The 24,543-nt window shown below is 42.1% G+C and overlaps 1 protein-coding gene across 1 annotated transcript; it reads right to left on the minus strand.

Annotated features, from left to right (window-relative positions):
• Nucleotides 1-2,785: 2,785 nt before the first annotated feature.
• LOC139763340 (uncharacterized) lies at nt 2,786-22,597 on the minus strand. The gene is made up of 2 exons (XM_071689361.1): nt 20,679-22,597; nt 2,786-5,105 (listed from the first exon to the last, which is right to left on the minus strand). Exons 1-2 carry the CDS (start codon nt 22,266-22,268, stop codon nt 3,213-3,215), a joined length of 3,483 nt encoding a protein of 1,160 aa, XP_071545462.1. The 5' UTR covers nt 22,269-22,597; the 3' UTR covers nt 2,786-3,212.
• Nucleotides 22,598-24,543: the final 1,946 nt, after the last annotated feature.

Consider the following 24,543-nt stretch of genomic DNA (forward strand, 5'->3'; position numbering starts at 1 on the left):
GGGAGGTGGGTTGATTAGAAAGGGTAGTGAGTGGTGGGATGAAGAAGTAAGATTATTAGTGAAAGAGAAGAGAGAGGCATTTGGACGATTTTTGCAGGTAAAAAATGCAAATGAGTGGGAGATGTATAAAGGAAAGAGGCAGGAGGTCAAGAGAAAGGTGCAAGGGGTGAAAAAGAGGGCAAATGAGAGTTGGGGTGAAAGAGTATCATTAAATTTTAGGGAGAATAAAAAGATGTATTGGAAGGAGGTAAATAAAGTGCGTAAGACAAGGGAGGAAATGGGAACTTCAGTGAAGGGGGCTAATGGGGTGGTGATAACAAGTAGTGGTGATGTAAGAAGGAGATGGAGTGAGTATTTTGAAGGTTTGTTGAATGTGTTTGATGATAGAGTGGCAGATATAGGGTGTTTTGGTCGAGGTGGTATGCAAAGTGAGAGGGTTGGGGAAAATGATTTGGTAAACAGAGAAGAGGTAGTAAAAGATTTGCGGAAGATGAAAGCCGGCAAGGCAGCAGGTTTGGATGGTATTGCAGTGGAATTTATTAAAAAAGGGGGTGACTGTATTGTTGACTGGTTGGTAAGGTTATTTAATCTATGTATGATTCATGGTGAGGTGCCTGAGGATTGGCGGAATGCTTGCATAGTGCCATTGTACAAAGGCAAAGGGGATAAGAGTGAGTGCTCAAATTACAGAGGTATAAGTTTGTTGAGTATTCCTGGTAAATCATATGGGAGGGTATTGATTGAGAGGGTGAAGGCATGTACAGAGCATCAGATTGGGGAAGAGCAGTGTGGTTTCAGAAGTGGTAGAGGATGTGTGGATCAGGTGTTTGCTTTGAAAAATGTATGTGTGAAATACTTAGAAAAGCAAATGGATTTGTATGTAGCATTTATGGATCTGGAGAAGGCATATGATAGAGTTGATAGAGATGCTCTGTGGAAGGTATTAAGAATATATGGTGTGGGAGGCAAGTTGTTAGAAGCAGTGAAAAGTTTTAATCGAGGATATAAGTCATGTGTACGTGTAGGAAGAGAGGAAAGTGATTGGTTCTCAGTGAATGTAGGTATGCGGCAGGGATGTGTGATGTCTCCATGGTTGTTTAATTTGTTTATGGATGGGGTTGTTAGGGAGGTGAATGCAATAGTTTTAGAAAGAGGGGCAAGTATGCAGTCTGTTGTGGATGAGAGAGCTTGGGAAGTGTCAGTTGTTGTTCGCTGATGATACAGCGCTGGTGGCTGATTCATGTGAGAAACTGCAGAAGCTGGTGACTGAGTTTGGTAAAGTGTGTGAAAGAAGAAAGTTAAGAGTAAATGTGAATAAGAGCAAGGTTATTAGGTACAGTAGGGTTGAGGGTCAAGTCAATTGGGAGGTAAGTTTGAATGGACAAGAAACTAGAGGAAGTAAAGTGTTTTAGATATCTGGAAGTGAATCTGCCAGCGGATGGAACCATGGAAGCGGAAGTGAATCATAGGGTGGGGGAGGGGGTCGAAAATTCTGGGAGCGTTGAAGAATGTGTGGAAGTCGAGAGCATTATCTCGAAAAGCAAAAATGGGTATGTTTGAAGGAATAGTGGTTCCAACAATGTTGTATGGTTGCGAGGCGTGGGCTATGGATAGAGTTGTGCGCAGGACAGTGGATGTGCTGGAAATGAGATGTTTAAGGACAATATGTGGAGTAAGGTGCTTTGATCGAGTAAGTAATGTAAGGGTAAGAGAGATGTGTGGAAATAAAAAGAGTGTGGTTGAGAGAGCAGAAGAGGGTGTTTTGAAATGGTTTGGTCACATGGAGAGAATGAGTGAGGTAAGATTGACCAAGAGGATATGTGTCGGAGGTGGAGGGAACGAGGAGAAGTGGGAGACCAGATTGGAGGTGGAAAGATGGAGTGGAAAAGATTTTGAGTGATCGGGGCCTGAACATGCAGGAGGGTGAAAGGCGGGCAAGGAATAGAGTGAATTGGATCGATGTGGTATACCGGGGTCGACGTGCTGTCAGTGGAGTGAATCAAGGCATGTGAAGCGTCTGTGGTAAACCATGGAACGTTCTGTGTGTCCTGGATGTGGAAAGGGAGCTGTGGTTTCGGGCATTATTGCATGACAGCTAGAGACTGAGTGTGAACGACTTGGGTCTTTGTTGTCTTTTCCTAGCGCTACCTCGCACACACGAGGGGGGAGGGGGTTGTTATTCCATGTGTGGCGAGGTGGTGATGGGAATAGATAAAGGTAGACTGTATGAATTATGTACATGTGTATATATGTATATGTCTGTGTGTGTATATATATGTGTACATTGAGATGTATGGGTTTGTTTATTTGCGTGTGTGGACGTGTATGTATATACATGTGTATGGGGGTGGGTTGGGCCATTTCTTTCGTCTGTTTCCTTGCGCTACCTCGCAAACGCGGGAGACAGCGACAAAGGAAATATATATATATATATATATATATATATATATATATATATATATATATATATATATATATATATTCATTCATTCAATTATATGTATATATTTTACTGCATTCAAAAGGTTGTACACGTCTTTAGTAGAATGATCCAAACAGGTATATAGGCAGTTTAAACCAAATGACAGATTATTGTTCAGCAATAACTCTATTACTCTACTTCAGACTTGTTGCGAATAATGCTGTCCAGCCAAGTTTTTTGTAGCGGATTATAATACCAATAATTCAGAGAACTAAGAGAAGGATTCAAATTGTAGGAAAATGTATTTTCTTTTCATCGAACTTACACTTTCCTGAAGTATGAAGGATTAAACATTTCTTTCTCTCGATAATATATATTTGTCGCTACATATTTGTAAATGTAAAGCTCCAGCTTCAAAGTCTTATTTATTGATTTATGTGTAAGTACAAAATTTAAGACATAATCGCGACTGTACCAAAATGATTGTGAGACTAATAGAATTAAATATTTTGATGGAACAGAGCTTTGAAATCGGAAATAACAAGGCCTCGTATCAGGTCAATGAAATATATATATATATATATATATATATATATATATATATATATATATATATATATATATATATATATATATGAACATGTGATTACATATAAAGACATATATACCCGTCCCAGGTTTGAAACTCGGGCCTGCATGATCCACAGCTGACGAAGGCAACTGCCATATTGGAGAGGGTGGCTGAGCGGAGTGGAAACTTCGTTGTAAACCTCGTCACCTGTTCGACCAGTTAATCCTCACACAGTTGAATACACTCGGCGGTCGGGGAGCACTGACCCGTCACGTGATCGAACACCTCGTTGTTCCTACAGGTGATAAGGCTAATGTTCGTAGGGAACCCGACGTCTAAACATATATAGTACTTGTGACAGTCCTTCCCATGAGGCACCATCTTACCCTGGAAGGGACAGTAAGGTGGACAAGGGTAGAAGCAGCAAGAATCTGGATGTGCAGTGCAGGCTTGACCGTCGAAGTAGGGTCGCGAGGTCGAACAAGAGAGATGAACCGTCGAACCCTGGTAACAGAGGTAGTATCTACTGCAATTCTTGGGGTCGAAGATCCACTCACTGTCGAGGCAAGAATAGGAGCACATTGAGGTACAAGGTGGCAGGCACAGGTACGTGTCACCCTCGATCAAGTGACACTTGTTTGTCTCTGGGTTGAAGTAGAGTCCCGGTTGGCAAGGGAACGAGTCTTCTGTGGCTATGTCGTCACCCAGGCAGACGTAGTACCTCAGGCAATTGTTTGGATCTGGAACTGCGGAGCCCATCGGTTTGTCACGGCAGTCTGGTTCCAGCAGACAACTTATGCTCGGAGCAGTTGTGGTTGTGGTTGTTCTTGTTGTTGTCGTGGTGGTTATTGTTGTAGAAGACTGTGTAGACGGTGTTGTAGTCGTAGTTGTAGAAGGCTCAGTGGATGGTGTTGTAGTGGTCGTTGTAGGAAGCTGTGTAGACTGTGTTGTGGTTTTGGTTATAGGAGGCTCAGTAGATGGTGTTGTAGTTGTAGTTGTAGGGGGCTCGGTAGATGGTGTTGTAGTTGCAGATGTAGGAGACTCAGTAGAGGGTGTTGTAGTTATAGTTGTAGGAGGCTCAGTAGATGGTGTTGTAGTTGTAGGAGGCTCAGTAGATGGTGTTGTAGTGGTAGTTGTAGGGGGCTCGGTAGATGGTGTTGTAGTTGCAGATGTAGGAGACTCAGTAGATGGTGTTGTAATGGTAGTTGTAGGAGGCTCAGTAGATGGTGCTGTAGTTGTAGTTGTAGGGGGCTCGGTAGATGTTGTAGTTGTAGGCGGCTCAGTAGATGGTGTTTTAGTTATAGTTGTAGGGGGACCGGCAGACGTAGTTGTAGTTGTAGTTGTATAGGGCTCCGTAGATGGTGTTGTAGTGGCAGTTGTAGGGTGTTCGGTAGATGGTGTTGTAGTGGTAGTTGTAGGATGTTTGGTAGATGGTGTTGTAGTTGTATGGGGCTCGGTAGATGGTGTTTGAATCGTACTCGATGATCCAATAGCTTCAGTAGATGATGGAGGTTGTGCACAACACTGAGTACTGTCTGAAATGCAGTCTACCCCGTTGAAGTAAGGACGGTCAGTTGGACAAAACTGCTGGATTCCTATGCCACCAGGATAACAGACGTAGAACTTACTACAGCTATTCTTGTCGGCATATGTGCTGAAATCACCGTGGCAGGTGAAGTAGCATTCCCTGATTGTCCTGTTTAAGGACTTGCTGGAGGCTATTGCACCTGTATCAGTTCCCGTCACGGCCAGACCGGCTTTATGTGAACAGAATTTCAAACAGGATGTGTCGATGCATTGGTTCGACTCCATATGAAGCAGTCTACCTTGTTGGCACCTGTGCTCGTCGTGCACCACACGTCCCCTGCCGAGTAGGTCACAGTGGCAGGGGTGAGGACACGCCGGGGCACAGGGACTCTCTTCCTGGACGCAAGTCCTGCCAGTAGGGTCGAAGTATTGGCCGAGGGGACAACGTTGTGTGGTGAAGTCGGGGACGCCACGAGCCAGGCACACATGGTAGAGGTGACAGTCCCAGGGATGGGGCACGAGGTCGTCCGGATGGCAGGAGAGGTGTAGTGAACAGTTGAGGTCAGGAACTGCTCCTGCCAAGCCCTGGAAGACAAAACGTGTAAGTCTTTAATGAAGAAAATTTCTCCATGGGAAAGGGTTAATATATATATATATATATATATATACATATACATATATATATATATATATATATATATATATATATATATATGTATATATATATATATATATATATATATATATATATATATTTTTTTTTTTTTTTTTTTATACTTTGTCGCTGTCTCCCGCGTTTGCGAGGTAGCGCAAGGAAACAGACGAAAGAAATGGCCCAACCCACCCCCATACACATGTATATACACACGTCCACACACGCAAATATACATACCTACACAGCTTTCCATGGTTTACCCCGGACGCTTCACATGCCTTGATTCAATCCACTGACAGCACGTCAACCCCTGTATACCACATCGCTCCAATTCACTCTATTCCTTGCCCTCCTTTCACCCTCCTGCATGTTCAGGCCCCGATCACACAAAATCCTTTTCACTCCATCTTTCCACCTCCAATTTGGTCTCCCTCTTCTCCTCGTTCCCTCCACCTCCGACACATATATCCTCTTGGTCAATCTTTCCTCACTCATTCTCTCCATGTGCCCAAACCATTTCAAAACACCCTCTTCTGTTCTCTCAACCACGCTCTTTTTATTTCCACACATCTCTCTTACCCTTACGTTACTTACTCGATCAAACCACCTCACACCACACATTGTCCTCAAACATCTCATTTCCAGCACATCCATCCTCCTGCGCACAACTCTATCCATAGCCCACGCCTCGCAACCATACAACATTGTTGGAACTACTATTCCTTCAAACATACCCATTTTTGCTTTCCGGGATAATGTTCTCGACTTCCACACATTTTTCAAGGCTCCCAAAATTTTCGCCCCCTCCCCCACCCTATGATCCACTTCCGCTTCCATGGTTCCATCCGCTGACAGATCCACTCCCAGATATCTAAAACACTTCACTTCCTCTAGTTTTTCTCCATTCAAACTCACCTCCCAATTGACTTGACCCTCAACCCTACTGTACCTAATAACCTTGCTCTTATTCACATTTACTCTTAACTTTCTTCTTCCACACACTTTACCAAACTCCGTCACCAGCTTCTGCAGTTTCTCACATGAATCCGCCACCGGCGCTGTATCATCAGCGAACAACAACTGACTCACTTCCCAAGCTCTCTCATCCCCAACAGACTTCATACTTGCCCCTCTTTCCAAGACTCTTGCATTTACCTCCCTAACAACCCCATCCATAAACAAATTAAACAACCATGGAGACATCACACACCCCTGCCGCAAACCTACATTCACTGAGAACCAATCACTTTCCTCTCTTCCTACACGTACACATGCCTTACATCCTCGATAAAAACTTTTCACTGCTTCTAACAACTTGCCTCCCACACCATATATTCTTAATACCTTCCACAGAGCATCTCTATCAACTCTATCATATGCCTTCTCCAGATCCATAAATGCTACATACAAATCCATTTGCTTTTCTAAGTATTTCTCACATACATTCTTCAAAGCAAACACCTGATCCACACATCCTCTACCACTTCTGAAACCACACTTCTCTTCCCCAATCTGATGCTCTGTACATGCCTTCACCCTCTCAATCAATACTCTCCCATATAATTTACCAGGAATACTCAACAAACTTATACCTCTGTAATTTGAGCACTCACTCTTATCCCCTTTGCCTTTGTACAATGGCACTATATATATATACATATATATATATATATATATATATATATATATATATATATATATATATATATATATATATATATATATATATATATATATATATATTTTTTTTTTTTTTTTTATACGATTCGCCATTTCCCGCATTTGCGAGGTAGCGTTAAGAACAGAGGACTGGGCCTTAGAGGGAAAATCCTAACCTGGCCCCCTTCTCTGTTCCTTCTTTTGGAAAAAAAAAAAAAAAAAAAAAAAAGAGAGGGGAGGATTTCCAGCCACCCGCTCCCTCCCCTTTTAGTCGCCTTCTACGACACGCAGGGAATACGTGGGAAGTATTCTTTCTCCCCTATCCCCAGGGATAAAATATATATATATATATATATATATATATATATATATATATATATATATATATATAACTGGAGGAAGTAAGGTGTTTTAGATATCTGGGAGTGGATCTGGCAGCCGATGGAACCATGGAAGCGGAAGTGAATCATAGGGTGGGGGAGGGGGCGAAAATCCTGGGAGCCTTGAAGAATGTGTGGAAGTCGAGAACATTATCTCGGAAAGCAAAAAATGGGTATGTTTGAAGGAATAGTGGTTCCAACAATGTTGTATGGTTGCGAGGCGTGGGCTATGGATAGAGTTGTGCGTAGGAGGATGGATGTGCTGGAATTAGATGTTTAAGGACAATGTGTTGTGTGAGGTGGTTTGATCGAGTAAGTAATGTAAGGGTAAGAGAGATGTGTGGAAATAAAAAGAGCGTGGTTGAGAGAGCAGAAGAGGGTGTTTTGAAATGGTTTGGGCACATGGAGAGAATGAGTGAGGAAAGATTGACCAAGAGGATATATGTGTCGGAGGTGGAGGGAACGAGGAGAAGTGGGAGACCAAATTGGAGGTGGAAATATGGAGTGAAAAAGATTTTGTGTGATCGGGGCCTGAACATGCAAGAGGGTGAAAGGCGGGCAAGGAATAGAGTGAATTGGATCGATGTGGTATACCGGGGTTGACGTGCTGTCAGTGGATTGAATCAGGGCATGTGAAGCGTCTGGGGTAAACCATGGAAAGCTGTGTAGGTATGTATATTTGCGTGTGTGGACGTAAGTATATACATGTGTATGGGGGTGGGTTGGGCCATTTCTTTCGTCTGTTTCCTTGCGCTACCTCGCAAACGCGGGAGACAGCGACAAAAAAAAAATATATATATATATATATATATATTCTTATCATACTTAATCACTGTGTCCTGCTTTAGCGAGGTAGCGCAAGGAAACAAACAAAATAATGGGCCAACCCGCCCAAATACACATGCGTATACTTAGATGCCCACGCACACACATATACATACCTATACATTTCAACGTGTACATGCATATACATACATAGACATATATATATATATATATATATATATATATATATATATATATATATATATATATATATATATATATATATATATATGTATATATATATATATATATACACACATGTACATATTCATACATGCTGCCTTCATCCATTCTGTCGCCAGCCCGCGAGGTAGCGCTAGGAAAAGACAATAAAAGGCCACATTCCATCACACTCAGTCTCTAACTGTCATGTATAATGTGCCGAAAGCACAGCTCCCTTTCCACATCCAGGCCCCACAGAACTTTCCATGGTTTACCCCAGACGCTTCAGATGCCCTGGTTCAATCCACTGATAACACGTCGACCCTGGTATACCACATCGTTCCAATTCACTCTATTCCTTGCCCACCTTTCACCCTGCTGTATGTTCAAGCCCCAATCGCTCAACATCTTTTCCACTCCATCCTTCTCCCTGCAGTTTGGTCTCCCACTTCTCGTTTTCCTGCAAAAGGCAGAATCGAACCCCTTGTGTGGCAGGCGGGTGTGCTACCGCTAGGCTATGATGGCGATCATAGCCTAGCCGTCGCACTCCCGCCTACCACGCAGGGGTCCGGGGCTCGATCTTGGATGTTGGAAGTTTGTATGTAATACGGAAGTGCGCGCGCTTATGCATTACATTTATATATATATATATATATATATGTATATATATATGTATGTATGTGTGTGTGTGTGTATATGTGCGTATGTATATGTGTGTGTGTGTGTGTGTATATGTATATATATATGTATATTATCCCTGGGGATAGGGGTGAAAGAATACTTCCCACGTATTCCTCGCGTGTCGTAGAAAGCGACTAGAGGGGACGGGAGCGGGGGGCCAGAAATCCTCCCCTCCTTGTATTAACTTTCTAAAATGGGAAACAGAAGAAGGAGTCGCGCGGGGAGTGCTCATCCTCCTCGAAGGCTCAGAGTGGGGTGCCTAAATGTGTGTGGATGTAACCAAGATGTGAAAAAAGGAGAGATAGGTTGTATGTTTGAGGAAAGGAACCTGGATGTTTTGGCTCTGAGTGAAACGAAGCTCAAGGGTAAAGGGGAAGAGTGGTTTGGGAATGTCTGGGGAGTAAAGTCAGGGGTTAGTGAGAGGACAAGAGCAAGGGAAGGAGTAGCAATACTCCTGAAACAGGAGTTGTGGGAGTATGTGATAGAGTGTAAGAAAGTAAATTCTCGATTAATATGGGTAAAACTGAAAGTTGATGGAGAAAGGTGGGTGATTATTGGTGCATATGCACCTGGGCATGAGAAGAAAGATCAAGAGAGGCAAGTGTTTTGGGAGCAGCTGAATGAGTGTGTTAGTGGTTTTGAGGCACGAGACCGGGTTATAGTGATGGGTGATTTGAATGCAAAGGTGAGTAATGTGGCAGTTGAGGGAATAATTGGTATACATGGGGTGTTCAGTGTTGTAAATGGAAATGGTGAAGAGCTTGTAGATTTATGTGCTGAAAAAGGACTGTTGATTGGGAATACCTGGTTTAAAAAGCGAGATATACATAAGTATACTTATGTAAGTAGGAGAGATGGCCAGAGAGCGTTATTGGATTACGTGTTAATTGACAGGCGTGCGAAAGAGAGACTTTTGGATGTTAATGTGCTGAGAGGTGCAACTGGAGGGATGTCTGATCATTATCTTGTGGAGGCTAAGGTGAAGATTTGTATGGGTTTTCAGAAAAGAAGAGTGAATGTTGGGGTGAAGAGGGTGGTGAGAGTAAGTGAGCTTGAGAAGGAGACCTGTGTGAGGAAGTACCAGGAGAGACTGAGTACAGAATGGAAAAAGGTGAGAACAATGGAAGCAAGGGGAGTGGGGGAGGAATGGGATGTATTTCGGGAATCAGTGATGGATTGCGCAAAAGATGCTTGTGGCATGAGAAGAGTGGGAGGTGGGTTGATTAGAAAGGGTAGTGAGTGGTGGGATGAAGAAGTAAGAGTATTAGTGAAAGAGAAGAGAGAGGCATTTGGATGATTTTTGCAGGGAAAAAATGCAATTGAGTGGGAGATGTATAAAAGAAAGAGACAGGAGGTCAAGAGAAAGGTGCAAGAGGTGAAAAAAGGGCAAATGAGAGTTGGGGTGAGAGAGTATCATTAAATTTTAGGGAGAATAAAAAGATGTTCTGGAAGGAGGTAAATAAAGTGCGTAAGACAAGGGAGCAAATGGGAACTTCAGTGAAGGGCGCAAATGGGGAGGTGATAACAAGTAGTGGTGATGTGAGAAGGAGATGGAGTGAGTATTTTGAAGGTTTGTTGAATGTGTTTGATGATAGAGTGGCAGATATAGGGTGTTTTGGTCGAGGTGGTGTGCAAAGTGAGAGGGTTAGGGAAAATGATTTGGTAAACAGAGAAGAGGTAGTGAAAGCTTTGCGGAGGATGAAAGCCGGCAAGGCAGCAGGTTTGGATGGTATTGCAGTGGAATTTATCAAAAAAGGGGGGTGACTGTATTGTTGACTGGTTGGTAAGGTTATTTAATGTATGTATGACTCATGGTGAGGTGCCTGAGGATTGGCGGAATGCGTGCATAGTGCCATTGTACAAAGGCAAAGGGGATAAGAGTGAGTGCTCAAATTACAGAGGTATAAGTTTGTTGAATATTCCTGGTAAATTATATGGGAGGGTATTGATTGAGAGGGTGAAGGCATGTACAGAGCATCAGATTGGGGAAGAGCAGTGTGGTTTCAGAAGTGGTAGAGGATGTGTGGATCAGGTGTTTGCTTTGAAGAATGTATGTGAGAAATACTTACAAAAGCAAATGGATTTGTATGTAGCATTTATGGATCTGGAGAAGGCATATGATAGAGTTGATATAGATGCTCTGTGGAAGGTATTAAGAATATATGGTGTGGGAGGCAAGTTGTTAGAAGCAGTGAAAAGTTTTTATCGAGGATGTAAGGCATGTGTACGTGTAGGAAGAGAGGAAAGTGATTGGTTCTCAGTGAATGTAGGTTTGCGGCAGGGGTGTGTGATGTCTCCATGGTTGTTTAATTTGTTTATGGATGGGGTTGTTAGGGAGGTAAATGCAAGAGTTTTGGAAAGAGGGGCAAGTATGAAGTCTGTTGGGGATGAGAGAGCTTGGGAAGTGAGTCAGTTGTTGTTCGCTGATGATACAGCGCTGGTGGCTGATTCATGTGAGAAACTGCAGAAGCTGGTGACTGAGTTTGGTAAAGTGTATGGAAGAAGAAAGTTAAGAGTAAATGTGAATAAGAGCAAGGTTATTAGGTACAGTAGGGTTGAGGGTCAAGTCAATTGGGAGGTGAGTTTGAATGGAGAAAAACTGGAGGAAGTGAAGTGCTTTAGATATCTGGGAGTGGATCTGGCAGCGGATGGAACCACGGAAGCGGAAGTGGATCATAGGGTGGGGGAGGGGGTGAAAATTCTGGGAGCCTTGAAGAATGTGTGGAAGTCGAGAACATTATCTCGGAAATCAAAAATGGGTATGTTTGAAGGAATAGTGGTTCCAACAATGTTGTATGGTTGCGAGGCGTGGGCTATGGATAGAGTTGTGCGCAGGATGATGGATGTGCTGGAAATGAGATGTTTGAGGACAATGTGTGGTGTGAGGTGGTTTGATCGAGTGAGTAACGTAAGGGTAAGAGAGATGTGTGGAAATAAAAAGAGCGTGGTTGAGAGAGCAGAAGAGGGTGTTTTGAAGTGGTTTGGGCACATGGAGAGGATGAGTGAGGAAAGATTGACCAAGGGGATATATGTGTCGGAGGTGGAGGGAGCAAGGAGAAGAGGGAGACCAAATTGGAGGTGGAAAGATGGAGTGAAAAAGATTTTGTGTGATCGGGGCCTGAACATGCAGGAGGGTGAAAGGAGGGCAAGGAATAGAGTGAATTGGAGCGATGTGGTATACCGGGGTTGACGTGCTGTCAGTGGATTGAATCAAGGCATGTGAAGCGTCTGAGGTAAACCATGGGAAGCTGTGTAGGTATGTATATTTGCGTGTGTGGACATATGTATATACATGTGTATGGGGGGGGGGGGGGGGTTGGGCCATTTCTTTCGTCTGTTTCCTTGCGCTACCTCGCAAACGCGGGAGACAGCGACAAAGTATAAAAAAAAAAAAAAAAATATATATATATATATATATATATATATATATATATATATATATATATATATATATATATATATATATATATATATTGCTGGAGGTCATAATGGTTCACGTGATCTATTATATGCAAAGAAATCACAAAAAATGAAAGACGATGTGTCCAAGTGCACTTTATGTAATGATCACATCGCTAAAGTAGACTTGTACAAAAATGAGATATATAATGTTAGTTGATACACAAGGAAAAACCGTAGCTGAGACGCTATATACAAACGTCACCGGATGGTGTTGTTCATGTTGGTGTGTTCAGGACTGGAAACATGCGTGAATTTTGCTTTGTGGACAAAAAAGTGAACTTTTTAGTAATTGTGCCTACAATGAAGCTATCCAATTTGTGTAGACCTTCACTAATATTAATGTTCCAGTTCTTTGTGTATTTGAAAATAGAAGATTCACCAACATGAGACGAAGGGTATTCGATTTCATAGTATTCGTATTCTCATTCCCCTTTGAATCGATCATAGCCTAGCTGTATCGCTGGCGCCTGCCAACCAGGGGTTCATACGCACTGTATTAGTATATATATGTATATTTACCTGTTTGAAAGTGTGCTTTTATTTTAATTGATAAAATTGTGTATAAAAGACTTTATTTTATTTTAATGGAGAAAATTATGATCAAAAATTTATCATGGGATTGGGAACCCTCTTTTACCTGTATTAAGTAATATTTACATGGAACTATTTGAAACAAAGTTACCAAAGTATATCTTACCCTCTGATGCAGTTTGATTTCGGTGTGAAAATGATGTTCTTTGTGTTTGGTCAACAAAAATTTACAAACATTTCTCTCATTACTTAACCATTTAATATCTTCCATCAACTTTGCTGTAGATATTGAAAATATTTGCATGTTACCAATTCTAGAGTGCATGATCCATATGGATGGAAATAAGTTTATGTTAAGCATATACACAAAACGTACCACTGTATGCCCATATATCCAATCTTAATGGGCTCAACATGACAGACTTAGATTATCATCATTCCAGTCTATGTTCCTAAGAGCATTACGTTTTGCAGTCCAGGGTTTATTGGTGATGAGTTTGAGAAGATATATTCTATTGGATCCAAGTTAAAGTATCCTAGATCTTTCATGGATAGATCTCTTAAGTTTGCAAAGAAATTATTATATAGAGTTAAACCCAAACCTCCCCTTGACACCAATAACCTTTTAGCTCCTTTCATTAATGATTTTACTTTACTTCCCAGGTCGCTTAAATCCTTTGATGTAAATGTCTTCAGCAACACCAATACTGTAAAAGATATCTTAATCCGGAAGTTAACAGAAGAATCCGCAGGGTGCGTTTATGGAGTACCATGTAAGAACTGTGGTAAATCTTATGTTGGGCAGACTGATAAGGATCTTTCTATAAGTTTTAAGCAACACAGTTATAGTATAAGATCAGGATAAGAATCAAATGCTTGGTCTAATCACGTTAAAATGTATGGTCATTGTATTGAATGAAGTAATGCCATCCTAGTTACTTACTCTCACTCTTGTACTACGGAAAATATCATTGAATCTTTTATTATTAGATACGCAAAGAATCGTAACATTGATATTCATGAAGGTCTGTATAAACTGGATATCTTTATCGTTGATAAAATTTGTAAACAGTTCCCTTTCTTGTCCACATGATAAATTTTTTGATATACATGTTGCCAGACTTGAACACACCCGACCTTTATTCGCATGGTCACTTGTTTCCCGAATAGCGTCCTAGCTACGTCTCTTCGTTGAATATCAGCTGCTTATTATATCTATTTTCCGTATCTCCCCTGATGATGTAATTATTACGCGAATGTCCATTTGGGAACTTACCGTGTTTCATTTAGTGTCTTCAAAATATTAAATGGCACTAGATTTCGAGAATAAAAACAATCCCTCAGCATTCTATAAAAAATCGTTTCATCTTTTCCACCCTAACTATGCCATACCCGTCTGGCCTCCGTCTTTTCAAAGGCAAACATAACAAAGGTGCAAAGCGCACCTACCAGTGCCCTCAGAACAATCACTGGCTGCCTAGGAACCACGAACACTAGGTACCTGCACAATAAAACAAAGGTCCTCACAATACAGTCAAGCGTGAACATGCTTAGCACCCAATGCATTGCAACCACTTCCATCCAAACCACTCTATAACTGACTACCAGCTCCCAATCAAAAATGAAAAAGATTACTCCTGCTTCTCAGTTGACTCACAAATTTACCCACACGTTACAAACACTGACGAAAGATATACGAACTGAAATGAACCGGCAAGCACCGAGTAACTCAGTCTTAAATACTACCCTAGCAGTCATACATCAATCTGAAAGCACACTTCCCACACAAAGACGAGTCACGCTCTACTGTCTACGCTCGGGACATAAACAATCCTACCTTTATTGCATACACTGACTCCACACATCCCAGAAGCCTTCATTCCTACGATGCCCTACCACAGTGAAGACACTAAACACATACCGGTAGATTTCCCTACACTCTTCTCACAGAGAAACACAAACATCAATACACTTTATGTACTATAGTCTCGCTCGGTGGACGTGGCCGACTTCCTTTGCGGGACGAATTGGGCAAGAATTTAAGTATTAAGACGATTAGTATAGGCATTTTCATATATGGATCTTATTTAGCTATTTCACAGCATAAGGGTATTCGATGCATTACGTAAGATGTATCATTATGTGACGAATATTTTGTGGAATACGAAGAAAACAAAAACATCACCTGCAATATTATCAATTGTAGCAGCTGGATGACCATATTGGCCAGGCGTGAGGACCCTAGGTAGTGATGGTGCTGTTGGCCAGGCGTGAGGACCCTGGGTAGAATAGGTGCTGGCCAGGCGTGAGGACCCTAGGTAGTGGTGGTGTGTTGGCAAGGCATGAGGACCCTGGGTAGAAGAGGTGCTGGCCAGGCGTGATGACCGTGGGTACTGGTGATGCTGGCCTGGCGTGAGGACTGTGGGTAGTGGTGATGAAGCTGGCCAGGCGTGAGGACCTTGGGTAGCGGAAGTGGTAGCCAGGCGTGAGGACTCTGGGTAGTGTTGGTGCTGTCCTGGTGTGAGGTCCCTTGGTAGCAGAGTTGGTAGCCAGGCTTGAACACCGTGGGTAGTGGTGGAGCTAGCTGGGTGTGAGGACCCTGGGTAGTCGTGGTGATGGTCAGACGGTCACACAATCGTTCAGGGACCAGTGTGTTGCATGGCCAGTGCTGGACGCTGGGTCATGATGCAGTCAGGCAGTCAACTGAATACCGTTGGAATAGGGTCATTACAGCGGCGAGTGATCGCTGCAAGATAAGCAAGATAAGTATATCGTGATTCAATAGAATGATTTATAATTGTAAACAGATCATATGAAACAATCTTAGGCTCTAGGACGTGCAAGCGCACTTGAGGTCAGTGGTCCTCATATCTCTGAAACAACGCCCTACGGCGGTAGTATTGGGGAACAATGGACTCCACTGTTTATTGACGACAGAAACAGACCTCACCACACTGAAGCCTTGTAGCTCCCAGGCAGCTGACCTTCCGCCACTCCTCACCACCAGTTGGAGATTTAGGAGTCTATCCGCTCACTCTACGTGTCTTCAGATGTTCTCATAGGCATACAGGATCCATCTCCCTTTTGTATGTTGTTAAGAAAAGCTATAAGAAAGAAGATAAAGTGAGAAACTGGAAGGTTTGGATTAGCTGAAGATGGCTCACTCCCAACTTAAATCTATGCGTTAAGAAGCTATGATATTCACTCGTAATTATGAGCATTGCGTTGTTCTTATATTGATATCAAAATTGTTAGTTGCTGATGAAATCTTGTCATGTAATAGGAGTTAATATCTCATTTGTTTACAGAATTTCCATAGAGGATGTGTTAATGATATCTGTATGAAGGGGATATCAAAATATCATATGTGTTAGTTAGGTTACATCCAGGATGATCCTGGGAGTCCCGAGGGCAGGCCTCACACAGGATGATCCCGGGGGCCCCGAGTGCTAATCTTTTCCCACTATACAGCTCTGGAAACAGTCAGTCAAAACCATAACGTTTGTTCCCGACTGTCATGACTATTCTTACAACACACTCGATCCCCTTAACCTGCCCTGCTGTTTTTCTAACTTCTGAACCTCATAGAGTCCTCCAACGTGAATGATATTTTGACATTGATTGGACACACCCACACTCTATCCCTCCCTCTTGAAATGCCAACTGTGACAAATTGGATGAGGTCATCCGTTACCCATGTACAGGTTCCGCATTGCATATCCCTGGGACGGGTTTGCTGGCTGGAATGACTCATGATCATCTTTCATCACCTCCTCTCCTGACAGTCGTTCTCTTTCTCGTACTGAACATATCTATCCCGTGTCAGTTGGGGGGTTTCGGCGATGTTGTTATCGGAATATAATCAAGTTTAAGAACCCACTCCGAAGAAGGTCATCCTTTCCCTGCTGCTAATTATAGCGCAACCTAGAACTGTCAGAGTCCCTGGAGAATGTTTTGTTTATCATAATGATAATGATAATGATAGCAATTATATATATATATATATATATATATATATATATATATATATATATATATATATATATATATATATATATACATTTATTTATTTATTTATTTATTTTGCTTTGTTGCCGTCTCCCGCGTTTGCGAGGTAGCGCAAGGAAACAGACGGAAGAAATGGCCCAACCCACCTCCATACACAATGTATATACATACACGTCCACACACGCAAATATACATACCTATACATCTCAATGTACACATATATATACACACACAGACACATACATGTATACCCATGCACACATTTCACACTGTCTGCCTTTATTCATTCCCATCGCCACCTCGCCACACTTGGAATACCATCCCCCTCCCCCCTCATGTGTGCGAGGTAGCACTAGGAAAAGACAACAAAGGCCCCATTCGTTCACACTCAGTCTTTAGCTGTCATGCAATAATGCCCGAAACCACAGCTCCCTTTCCACATCCAGGCCCCACACAACTTTCCATGGTTTACCCCAGACGCTTCACATGCCCTGATTCAATCCACTGACAGCACGTCAACCCCGGTATACCACATCGATCCAATTCACTCTATTCCTTGCCCGCCTTTCACCCTCCTGCATGTTCAGGCCCCGATCACACAAAATCTTTTTTACTCCATCTTTCCACCTCCAATTTGGTCTCCCACTTCTCCTCGTTCCCTCCACTTCCAACACATATATCCTCTTAGTCAATCTTTCCTCACTCATTCTCTTAATGTGCCCAAACCATTTCAAAACACCCTCTTCTGCCCTCTCAACCACGCTCTTTTTATTTCCACACATCTCTCTTACCCTTACATTACTTACTCGATCAAACCACCTCACACCAAACATTGTCCTCAAACATCTCATTTCCAGCACATCCATCATCCTGCGCACAACTCTATCCATAGCCCACGTCTCGCAACCATACAACATTGTTGGAAACAATATTCCTTCAAACATACCTATTTTTGCTTTCCGAGATAATGTTCTCGACTTCCACACATTCTTCAACGCTCCCAGAATTTTCGCCCCCTCCCCCACCCATGATTCACTACCGCTTCAATGGATCCATTTGCTGCCAAATCCACTCCCAGATATCTAAAACACTTTACTTCCTACAGTTTTTCTCCATTTAAACTTACCTCCCAATTGACTTGACCCTCAACCCTACTGTACCTAATAACCTTGCTCTTATTCACATTTCCTCTCAACTTTCTTCTTTTACACATTTTACCAAACTCATGCATATTCATGTTATGTATATATATATTTACTGCATTCAAAAGGTTGTACCCGTCTTTACTAGAATGATCCAAACAGGTATATAGACAGTTCAAACCAATTGACCAATTATTGTTCAGCAATAACTCTATTTATTACTCTACTTCAGACTTGTTGCGAAGAATGTTGTCCAGTCAAGTTTTTTGTAGCGGATTATAATACCAATAATTCAGAGAACTAAGGGAAGGATTCATATTGTAGGAAAATGTATTTTCTTTTCATCGAACTTACACTTTCCTGAAGTATGAAGGATTAAACATTTCTTTTTCTCGATGATATATATTTGTCGCTACATATTTGTAAATGTAAAGCTCCAGCTTCAAAGTCTTATTTATTGGTTTATGTGTAAGTACAAAATTTAGGACATAATCACGACTCAACCAAAATGATTGTGAGCCTAATAAAATTAATATATTGATGCAACAGACCTTTGAAATCGGAAATAACAAATCCTCGTATCAGGTCAATGAAATATATATATATATATATATATATATATATATATATATATATATATATATATATATATATATATATATATATATATATATATATATATTTTTTTTTTTTTTTTTTTCATACTATTTGTCATTTCCCGCGTTAGCGAGGTAGCGTTAAGAACAGAGAACTGGGCCTTAGAGGGAATATCCTCACCTGACCCCCTTCTCTGTTCCTTCTTTTGGAAAATTAAAAAAAAACAAGAAAGGGGAGGATTTCCAGCCACCCGCTACCTACCCTTTTAGTCGCCTTCTACGACACGCAGGGAATACGTGGGAAGTATTCTTTCTCCCCTATCCCCAGGGATAATATATATATATATATATATATATATATATATATATATATATATATATATATATATATATATATATATATATATATATTTTTTTTTTTTTTTTTTTCATACTATTTGTCATTTCCCGCGTTAGCGAGGTAGCGTTAAGAACAGAGAACTGGGCCTTAGAGGGAATATCCTCACCTGACCCCCTTCTCTGTTCCTTCTTTTGGAAAATTAAAAAAAAACAAGAAAGGGGAGGATTTCCAGCCACCCGCTCCCTACCCTTTTAGTCGCCTTCTACGACACGCAGGGAATACGTGGGAAGTATTCTTTCTCCCCTATCCCCAGGGATAATATATATATATATATATATATATATATATATATATATATATATATATATATATATATATATATATATATATATTTTGCTTTGTCGCTGTCTCCCGCGTTTGCGAGGTAGCGCAAGGAAACAGACGAAAGAAATGGCCCAACCCACCCCCATACACATGTATATACATACGTCCACACACGCAAATGTACATACCTACACAGCTTTCCATGGTTTACCCCAGACGCTTCACATGCCCTGATTTAATCCATTGACAGCACGTCAACCCGGGTATACCACATCGATCCAATTCACTCTATTTCTTGCCCTCCTTTCACCCTCCTGCATGTTCAGGCCCCGATCACACAAAATCTTTTTCACTCCATATTTCCACCTCCAATTTGGTCTCCCACTTCTCCTCGTTCCATCCACCTCCGACACATATATCCTCTTGGTCAATCTTTCCTCACTCATTCTCTCCATGTGCCCAAACCATTTCAAAACACCCTCTTCTGCTCTCTCAACCACGCTCTTTTTATTTCCACACATCTCTCTTACCCTTACGTTACTTACTCGATCAAACCACCTCACACTACACATTGTCCTCAAACATCTCATTTCCAGCACATCCATCCTCCTGCGCACAACTCTATCCATAGCCCACGCCTCGCAACCATACAACATTGTTGGAACCACTATTCCTTCAAACATACCCATTTTTGCTTTCCGAGATAATGTTCTCGACTTCCACACATTCTTCAAGGCTCCCAGGATTTTCGCCCCCTCCCCCACCCTATGATCTACTTCCGCTTCCATGGTTCCATCCGCTGCCAGATCCACTCCCAGATATCTAACACACTTTACTTCCTCCAGTTTTTCTCCATTCAAACTTACCTCCCAATTGACTTGACCCTCAACCCTACTGTACCTAATAACCTTGCTCTTATTCACATTTACTCTTAACTTTCTTCTGTCACACACTTTACCATATATATATATATATATATATATATATATATATATATATATATATATATATATATATATATATATATATTTGCGTGTGTGGACGTATGTATATACATGTGTATGGGGGGGGGGGGTTGGGCCATTTCTTTCGTCTGTTTCCTTGCGCTACCTCGCAAACGCGGGAGACAGCGACAAAGTATAATAAAAAAATATAAATATGTATATATATATATATATATATATATATATATATATATATATATATATATATATATATATATATATATATATATATGAACATGTGATTACATATTAAGACATATATATCCGTCCCAGGTTTGAAACTCGGGCCCGCATGATCCACAGCTGACGAAGGCAACCGCCATATTGGAGAGGGTGGCTGAGCGGAGTGGAAACTTCGTTGTAAACCTCGTCACCTGTTCGACCAGTTAATCCTCACACAGTTGAATACACTCGGCGGTCGGGGAGCACTGACCCGTCACGTGATCGAACACCTCGTTGTTCCTACAGGTGATAAGGCTGATGTTCGTAGGGAACCCGACGTCTAAACATATATAGTACTTGTGACAGTCCTTACCATGAGGCACCATCTTACCCTGGTAGGGACAGTAAGGTGGACAAGGGTAGAAGCAGCAAGAATCTGGGTGTGCAGTGCAGGCTTGACCGTCGAAGTAGGGTCGCGAGGTCGAACAAGAGAGATGAACCGTCGAACCCTGGTAACAGAGGTAGTATCTACTGCAATTCTTGGGGTCGAAGATCCACTCACTGTCGAGGCAAGAATAGGAGCACATTGAGCTACAAGGTGGCAGGCACAGGTACGTGTCACCCTCGATCAAGTGACACTTGTTTGTCTCTGGGTTGAAGTAGAGTCCCGGTTGGCAAGGGAACGAGTCTTCTGTGGCTATATCGTCACCCAGGCAGACGTAGTACCTCAGGCAATTGTTAGGATCTGGAACTGCGGAGCCCATCGGTTTGTCACGGCAGTCTGGTTCCAGCAGACAACTTATGCTCGGAGCAGTTGTGGTTGTGGTTGTTCTTGTTGTTGTCGTGGTGGTTGTTGTTGTAGAAGACTGTGTAGACGGTGTTGTAGTCGTAGTTGTAGAAGGCTCAGTGGATGGTGTTGTAGTGGTCGTTGTAGGAAGCTGTGTAGACTGTGTTGTGGTTTTGGTTATAGGAGGCTCAGTAGATGGTGTTGTAGTTGTAGTTGTAGGGGGCTTGGTAGATGGTGTTGTAGTTGCAGATGTAGGAGACTCAGTAGAGGGTGTTGTAGTTATAGTTGTAGGAGGCTCAGTAGATGGTGTTGTAGTTGTAGGAGGCTCAGTAGATGGTGTTGTAATGGTAGTTGTAGGGGGCTCGGTAGATGGTGTTGTAGTTGCAGATGTAGGAGACTCAGTAGATGGTGTTGTAATGGTAGTTGTAGGAGGCTCAGTAGATGGTGCTGTAGTTGTAGTTGTAGGGGGCTCGGTAGATGTTGTAGTTGTAGGCGGCTCAGTAGATGGTGTTTTAGTTATAGTTGTAGGGGGACCGGCAGACGTAGTTGTAGTTGTAGTTGTATAGGGCTCCGTAGATGGTGTTGTAGTGGCAGTTGTAGGGTGTTCGGTAGATGGTGTTGTAGTGGTAGTTGTAGGGTATTTGGTAGATGGTGTTGTAGTTGTATGGGGCTCGGTAGATGGTGTCTGAATCGTACTCGAAGTTCCAGTAGTTTCAGTAGATGATGGAGGTTGTACACAACACTGAGTACTGTCTGAAATGCAGTCAACCCCGTTGAAGTAAGGACGGTCAGTTGGACAAAACTGCTGGATTCCTATGCCACCAGGATAACAGACGTAGAACTTACTACAGCTATTCTTGTCGGCATATGTGCTGAAATCACCGTGGCAGGTGAAGTAGCATTCCCTGATTGTCCTGTTTAAGGACTTGCTGGAGGCTATTGCACCTGTATCAGTTCCCGTCACGGCCAGACCGGCTTTATGTGAACAGAATTTCAAACAGGATGTGTCGATGCATTGGTTCGACTCCATATGAAGCAGTCTACCTTGTTGGCACCTGTGCTCGTCGTGCACCACACGTCCCCTGCCGAGTAGGTCACAGTGGCAGGGGTGAGGACACGCCGGGGCACAGGGACTCTCTTCCTGGACGCAAGTCCTGCCAGTAGGGTCGAAGTATTGGCCGAGGGGACAACGTTGTGTGGTGAAGTCGGGGACGCCACGAGCCAGGCACACATGGTAGAGGTGACAGTCCCAGGGATGGGGCACGAGGTCGTCCGGATGGCAGGAGAGGTGTAGTGAACAGTTGAGGTCAGGAACTGCTCCTGCCAAGCCCTGGAAGATAAAACGTGTAAGTCTTTAATGAAGAAAATTTCTCCATGGGAAAGGGTTAATATGTATATATATATATATATACATATATATATATATATATATATATATATATATATATATATATATATATATATATATATATATATATATATATTTTTTTTTTTTTTTTTTTCATACGATTCGCCATTTCCCGCATTTGCGAGGTAGCGTTAAGAACAGAGGATTGGGCCTTAGAGGGAAAATCCTCACCTGGCCCCCTTCTCTGTTCCTTCTTTTGGAAAAAAAAAAAAAAAAAAAGAGAGGGGAGGATTTCCAGCCACCCGCTCCCTCCCCTTTTAGTCGCCTTCTACGACACGCAGGGAATACGTGGGAAGTATTCTTTCTCCCCTATCCCCAGGGATAAAATATATATATATATATATATATATATATATATATATATATATATATATATATATATATATAACTGGAGGAAGTAAGGTGTTTTAGATATCTGGGAGTGGATCTGGCAGCCGATGGAACCATGGAAGCGGAAGTGAATCATAGGGTGGGGGAGGGGGCGAAAATCCTGGGAGCCTTGAAGAATGTGTGGAAGTCGAGAACATTATCTCGGAAAGCAAAAAATGGGTATGTTTGAAGGAACAGTGGTTCCAACAATGTTGTATGGTTGCGAGGCGTGGGCTATGGATAGAGTTGTACGTAGGAGGATGGATGTGCTGGAAATGAGATGTTTAAGGACAATGTGTGGTGTGAGGTGGTTTGATCGAGTAAGTAACGTAAGGGTAAGAGAGATGTGTGGAAATAAAAAGAGCGTGGTTGAGAGAGCAGAAGAGGGTGTTTTGAAATGGTTTGGGCACATGGAGAGAATGAGTGAGGAAAGATTGACCAAGAGGATATGTGTGTCGGAGGTGGAGGGAACGAGGAGAAGTGGGAGACCAAATTGGAGGTGGAAATATGGAGTGAAAAAGATTTTGTGTGATCGGGGCCTGAACATGCAGGAGGGTGAAAGGCGGGCAAGGAATAGAGTGAATTGGATCGATGTGGTATACCGGGGTTGACGTGCTGTCAGTGGATTGAATCAGGGCATGTGAAGCGTCTGGGGTAAACCATGGAAAGCTGTGTAGGTATGTATATTTGCGTGTGTGGACGTAAGTATATACATGTGTATGGGGGTGGGTTGGGCCATTTCTTTCGTCTGTTTCCTTGCGCTACCTCGCAAACGCGGGAGACAGCGACAAAAAAAAAAAAAAAAAATATATATATATATATATATATATATATATATATATATATATATATTCTTATCATACTTAATCAATGTGTCCTGCTTTAGCGAGGTAGCGCAAGGAAACAAACAAAATAATGGGCCAACCCGCCGAAATACACATGCGTATACTTAGATGCCCACGCACACACATATACATACCTATACATTTCAACGCGTACATGCATATACATACATAGACATATATATATATATATATATATATATATATATATATATGTATATATATATATATATATATATATATATATATATATATATATATATATATATATATATATATATATATATATACACACACATGTACATATTCATACATGCTGCCTTCATCCATTCTGTCGCCAGCCCGCGAGGGTAGCGCTAGGAAAAGACAATAAAAGGCCACATTCCATCACACTCAGTCTCTAACTGTCATGTATAATGCGCCGAAAGCACAGCTCCCTTTCCACATCCAGGCCCCACAGAACTTTCCATGGTTTACCCCAGACGCTTCAGATGCCCTGGTTCAATCCACTGATAACACGTCGACCCCGGTATACCACATCGTTCCAATTCACTCTATTCCTTGCACACCTTTCACCCTGCTGTATGTTCAAGCCCCAATCGCTCAACATCTTTTCCACTCCATCCTTCTCCCTGCAGTTTGGTCTCCCACTTCTCGTTTTCCTGCAAAAGGCAGAATCGAACCCC

This window comes from Panulirus ornatus, chromosome 46 (assembly GCF_036320965.1).
Source record: "Panulirus ornatus isolate Po-2019 chromosome 46, ASM3632096v1, whole genome shotgun sequence".
NCBI classification, from domain to species: Eukaryota; Metazoa; Arthropoda; class Malacostraca; order Decapoda; family Palinuridae; genus Panulirus; species Panulirus ornatus.